General features: G+C 38.2%; 1 protein-coding gene across 1 annotated transcript in view; it reads right to left on the bottom strand.

Annotated features, from left to right (window-relative positions):
- Positions 1-5,071: 5,071 nt before the first annotated feature.
- Positions 5,072-6,483, bottom strand: part of LOC146306668 (kinesin-like protein KIF21A) — a 42,446-nt gene continuing 41,034 nt past the window's right edge. The window contains exons 35-36 of the mRNA XM_084710636.1: positions 6,239-6,435; positions 5,072-6,085 (exon numbers count right to left, since the gene is read on the bottom strand). Coding sequence (XP_084566762.1) covers positions 6,028-6,085; positions 6,239-6,435 — 255 coding nt within the window. The 3' untranslated portion in view covers positions 5,072-6,027. The remainder of the gene's footprint in view (positions 6,086-6,238; positions 6,436-6,483) is intronic.

Below are 6,483 nucleotides of genomic sequence, written 5' to 3'. Positions count from 1 at the left end.
AGTGAAACTCTCAGCCCATGCTTTTAGCATGACAAGTCATTATTGATTTGTGGTGAAACTTGATCGTCTGGCTTGTACACGAGTGTGCCGGGAATATGAGTATCATTAAATTCCCACTAGCAGTAAACATCCTGAGGAGCTAGAAGGACAGAGACTCAGTGGACAAGTATGAAAGCTATTTTAGGAGGACATGCAGGTGTTTTCCAAGAAGTTGTTTCTCTAATAAAATTTCTGTGGCTCAGTAACCTGTCGTGTCACTACCCTATATAGTAAAAATAAGAAAATAAATGACTGCGGGTGTTGACAGTTTAATAGAAAACAGGCTCATAGACTTACACAAGGACACATTATTGACAAATGTGAACTGTACTTTCTTACAAATGACCTTATGTTTTTCATTTCAGTTTTATTAACAGAAATAATTTGAGGGGGATATCAGAAATAGTTAAAGTAATTCAATAGTTAAAGTAATACTTCAGTATTTTGCTACTGTTATTCAGGTCCTGGCTGAGATTTTGATAAGATAGATACGACTGTCACGTTTGTTTATTAAAGGAAGGTATGCCTACTCTTCTGAAACCCCACTGGTCAGAAAAATGTCCCAATGAGCCGAAAGCCCATTTGTCCAACAGGATGTTAACCCAAAAAAAAAGTCCGAAAACACATAACACACATAACCATAACCCAAAAACTGAGGAAAAACTATTTTGATTTTATTCTGACATTGGAAATTTGTCTGTGACAGTAAAATTGCTTGAAATGTCACCTGGTCTAAGGCCAGAAAAATAAGGGCAGAGACCCCCACAACACCAAGGACAGGGCCAACAGTCACTAAACTAACATCTGCAGGGAGAGTGTATATATTCGGAGCAATGGACTTTTGTTTTCGATATGAAAGGCTGATGAACAAGAGGCTTTCGATTTAATGTTAATGGAACATTTTTCAGCCAATTAGGATTCCAGAACAACGGCCAGTAATTAAGGATTATTGTATTTTTTAAACGTGGTATTGAAAAAGTATTTGCATATCTATATTTTTGAGAACCTTATTATAAAATCTTACAATACACCAACAAAGTTAGCTAGTTAGCTACATTTACATGTAACTGTTATCCTCTATTATATGCACTGGATGGTGCTCAAACCATACTGTATATCTGTATACAGTAAAGAAAAGGTGGAAAACTGATTTTCAAAGCTGACAGCGTTTTGAAATAAATGCAAGTCAATCACACATCTCAAAATGAGAAATAATCAGTTCTGTTAGACAGCAAAGGAAAGGAATAAATTGACTTTATCAGGTTGAACGATGCACTGTGGGGGTGTGTTATGTCATCTGAAAGCACTCATTAGAGCAGCAGAAAGTACAATAGGAGTTTAGCACAGCGCACAAAAGGCAGTGTGAGGCAGCCACGAGTCAATGCTCTGCCCCTGCGAGGCCAATTAACACTCTGCTCCTCTCAGTACAGCCGAACATTAAATATTGATCCTTCCATCACTGCTCACATTAATTTGTGTCTTCAGGGGGAGTTTCTTACCCTTTTCCACCTCTCTCCGTCTCTGTCTGCATCTACGGTGCTTGAGTAAATCATAGGATTCAATGTGACTGCCCCAAGTTATAATTAAAGGTGGAATGAAACCAGCTGCAGATAAATGATGATTTAGAGAGGGCAGAAAGCACAGATTATGTAATTTGTTGTGAGGTAATATATTAGCGAGACCATGTTGTAGTTGTTCTGCAGTAACAGTTATTCAACTCTTTATAAAACAAGTGTCTGAGGGACACTTGGAGGTAACCACCAAGCCCTAAACTGGTCACAAAATAACAATATTACAATAAAATTAACCATCTCATTATGATTGGACTGTGTCTTTTTTCATGCAGGGAAACCCATAGCTCATAAATCAAAATTTGACAAAATCTCAAAGCCAATATAATTACTTAGCTGTCATTATACAGTACCACCACCATGTGGTCATATTGTATTAATACACTGTCAAAAAAAAAAAAAAAGAAAAGAAAAAAGTTGAGAAGAGTCAGTTTAAGGCAACTGCTTTCACTACCATTTTTGAGTTTTGAATCAAACTTAAATTTTGAAATAAACTAAACCTTTGCCGACCTATGATCTTTTGTTGAGGTGATTTACTTTTCTTCTTTAGACAAACTTGAATCTTTCAGTTTTAGAAAACACCCCCAAAAAATTCAGGTTCACAGTAAGCTGTGAACCTGGTTGCAACTGAAAATATTAAATTACTGACCATTACTCACTTTTACTTCAATGACTTTACTCAACAATTTTTAAAATACATTTGTGTTGGGTTTCTGAAACTCAAACATTCATGTTTATCTAAAGAAGAAAAGGAAATTATCTCGACTAAACATTATTAATTGGAAAAACTTTGTCACAATTTCCGCATTTGAGTTGGGCTCAAAACTCAAAAAAATCTCTTGAATTAAGTTGCCCTGAAATTTTGTTTTCACAAATTTTACACTTATTTTTTTTTATAGTGTACATGATTAGAAACAAAGACATAACACTTGTAAAACCATATTTATTTTAAAATTTATTTTCACACTACATTTGATATTTCAATCACTTGAAATTGTACACAAAAGAATCAGCAGGAAGAAAACACCAGTCATATTTACACAAGAGCAGATTTACAGTCAAATTTTCAAAATAAGATACAACTACAATTAGAAGGATAATTAGAATTTTAAGCAGCCTATCTCATTAATTATCAATTAGGAATACTTACAACTCACATTGTTTCTTTTTTGGGATTATTGATTCAGAAATTCAAGTGCAAGTCAATGGGACCGAAAACTGATTTCTGTTGCTTAACTCTTTCAGTCCTGTGTATCAACCTATGCTGTGAGACAATGGGGGGAAACTGATTTAATGTTGCTAAAAAAATGATTTTTTTCAGTGCAATTATTTTAGTCCCATTGACTTTATATCTACCTCCCATATTCAAACCAGAGATGCAAGTTTTCCCAAAGAATTGAAGGGATACTGTAGCTCATGATAAAATAGTTACCTCAGGTATAGTCCACATTTATCAGGCAGTGATTCTACAGTCACTACCCACAGTTTAGGATTTATTACAGGCACTGATAATAATACACCTCTTATTATGGAGAAGTCCATATTCTGTGCAGTCCATCGTCTATGATGCCAAGATATCAGAGGCATTAGATGGAAATGGGTTCAAAATCTCTGATTGCTAAGGAAGACACAACAGCAAAGTCACAAAAATCAATGCACAAATAAATAAATAGTATTTTTGACTTATGTTGAAAAGATTGAATGTTTGATATGGTTAAATGCAGCATGCGTGCAGTTTACAGACACCGAGACAGCAGAGGTGAACAGTACTGTACATGGAGAACAGAATGAGAACGTATCGCAACATTTGGATTGAAAAAACACACGCGTGCACATCTTTCTCACAAAGCGCCACATCCCATGACTTAGGAATTAGAAGGTGCTTGACACCATCAACATGAATGATTTACATCTATACAGCTATACGACTTAAGCAAAGGTTTCCTAAAATGACTCGCTGCCAGAGTCGTACTTCAGTTTTAGACACGTTGCACAGCCGGAGAAAGTAAGTGGGTAACCTTTTCATTGGAAGAAGGGAAAAACCTGAAAATGAGAGACTGTTTGCTGGAGACCTGCAGGTCAGAGAAGCCAGAAGGGAGCATAAAGGAAAGTAAAACCATCCATCAGAGGAAACTAAAACACCACTTAAGGCTACAAACGCTTAAAAACAGTCTGAGTATCAACCAGAGAATACAGACACCAGACACCCAGCTGCTATTTGAGACTGCTGAGAACACGTCACTGACTGAAATACTGGAGCTTTTTGGGAAACACTGAGATGCCTCTATATTTTAATCTGGATGCAACAGCTACTCTGCCTGGTGTTAAAAAGTCAGGGTAGGGATAACTGTTTTTCTTGAAAAGCTCAGCCAACTACAAAACAAAGACCCCAGTCTGACTTTTTGACATCTGTTTTACCATCTACGAAATAATTATACCACAGAGCTTACTAAAAAAACAAACAACACATCGAAGTTGAAATCTGTGGTAAAAAAAAACAAAAAACAAACAAACAAACGTACTGTAGTTAATACACGCTAGCTAGTTAAGGCTAGCTGGTGAAAGCTAATTTACCCACATTTTCCTGTCACTTTCCCACATTTCACATCTTAGCAACTGGGTTTGTTATACATTATAAATATGGCAGTCGCACAATAGGATCAGAATAGGGGGAAAAGTTTAGCTAGTCCTGCTAAAAGCTAACTAGCCTAGTTTAGCAGAGTAACAGTAACTTGCTGTCTCAGGAATTAACATAATTTGAATGTGGTTATGTTACCTTTAATCATATTTTTGATGGTATTAAATCATTCAGTGTGGCGTGGTGTGGGATGACACAAAAATAGCTAGCTAGTGTGCTTCCTGTTTCTTGTATTTAAAATCTTAGCAATTGAGTTTGTTAAGTCCTAATAGAGAAAAAGGTAACACCAGTTAAACTAGTTAGTCCTGCTAAAAGCTATCTAACTAGCTTAGCTAGTAACTGTTGTCTGAGCATCTAAAACGAGAGGAATTTAAATTAATTGATGTAGTTAAAATACCTTCAAATCAGATTAAATTATAGACAGTGCTTTCCACAGGCTAAGAATTGTGGTGGTGGATGGTGTGGTGTGCAATGACATTAATTAGCTAGCGTGTTAGCTACTTCCTGTCTGTTGCCTCCATTTAAAATTAATTTACATAATTTGATGTTGTTAAGTTACCTTTAAATCATACATTTAATGCAATTAACAGTGTTTACCAAAGGCTGAATTTACTAGGTGGATAGCTGTGTGATAGCACTATAATAGCTAGCTAGCCTGCTAGCTAGTGGGTTTCCTACCCGATTCCTGCATTTAAAATCTCAGCAAGTGAGTTTTTATACTATCACTAGTAAGGCAGCAGCTACATGAAATCATAATACTTAGCTAACGTTGTGCAAATGGACAAGAAAACTAAAGGAAACTTATTGTTTGTCGTCACTGTTTTACTAAGTAGCTCCCAAAATTCAGTTTGTAGGAATATACTGTACTTATTATGATAACAGTCAGCAGTTAGTTTAATGGACACTGACTTCACACTGACTACAACACTTGAGGAAATACAGAATTAGAAGTGGAAAGGGGGAAAAACGACTCTGTCAAAGGAGCGCAGTATATTTTATACAGAGGCCTCTCACGTTCCACTAGAGGGTTTGGCAGTAACAGCTGAAGAATAAGACCATCGTAGTTTCAGTAGTTATTTGGTCCTTGGTTACAGAGAACGCACACACATACCCAAAATGACCTGAAGAGCAAAGACACAACACATCATGTGAACACACAGTATAGACTCACAGTTACTGCTGGTGACCTCCATGTCTCGTCTTGGGACACAGACTCTTTCAGCAATCTTGAGTTTTGATGGACATCAATTTGGTGCGAGGAAGCAAAGCATGCAACCAAAACCTGTTTTGCTCCTGCAAAAATTCACTATATGCATAGAAGGTATCCATGTTGTCATAGTGCTGAACTGAGGAAAGGAATGTAGAAAGCACAGCTCCTGGATCAGCTGACACAGATGTCCATATTTTTTACTTTAATTTTATTTTTTTCTGTCACAGCAGTTAGAATGATGGATGCTGTCCATCGCAGCTGTCCAGTCATCCTTGGAATCCTCTCTACTGGAGACAAGAGGCTCCGCTGTGAGCCGTCTTGACCTAAAATATCAGTAAGTACTCTCAGCTTGAAAGACTGAGAGCAGTCGCCTCTAATTAGACTTCCCTGAAACTGATCCCTGTGGAGCATCAGTGACGGATCAGTGTTGTTTAAAGATTTTCAGGCCACTTTGGGCTCCCATCCAACACAAGTCATGGGTGATGTGGTTGCCTCCCCAAATGATTCATTTTGATTGGGTAAATGATCCTTGATTTCAGGTCTGTTTAGTGATTATGAGGGAGCAGGTGTCAGTGGATTCCTTCCTCCAGCGATCCCTTGGCTTCCCAAATCTTCACGGTGCGGTCACTGACAAAAAACACACATACACACACGAAAATGTTCAACAAAACCAGCTCGTAATACACAATACAGGCTTCGGTTTCTGCACGTTTAACAGACTCGTATCACTACAGGCTTTAATGAGAAAAAGAACTGAAATGAGCACATTGTGTGACTCACTCTGAGGCAGTGAACAGTTGGCTGCTGTTGGTGGCCAGGCCGTTGATGGGACTGTCGTGTCCCTGGACCTCACCGAGAGGCGCGAGTGAGTCGACGTGCCAGAGGCGCAGCAGCCCTCCTCTGCATCCGCTGAGCAGCACCGAGGAGCCTGGCACCACGCCCAGAGCGCTGACCCAGTCTGCCTGGGCGCTGGCAGACTGCAGGAGGAGACAACAGCCAATTTATTCTGTATGTCAGACCATACT

Source organism: Lutjanus erythropterus, chromosome 22 (genome assembly GCF_056507025.1).
Source record: "Lutjanus erythropterus isolate fLutEry1 chromosome 22, fLutEry1.hap2, whole genome shotgun sequence".
Lineage (NCBI taxonomy): Eukaryota > Metazoa > Chordata > Actinopteri > Lutjaniformes > Lutjanidae > Lutjanus > Lutjanus erythropterus.
This window is presented reverse-complemented; position numbering and strand designations above follow the sequence as displayed.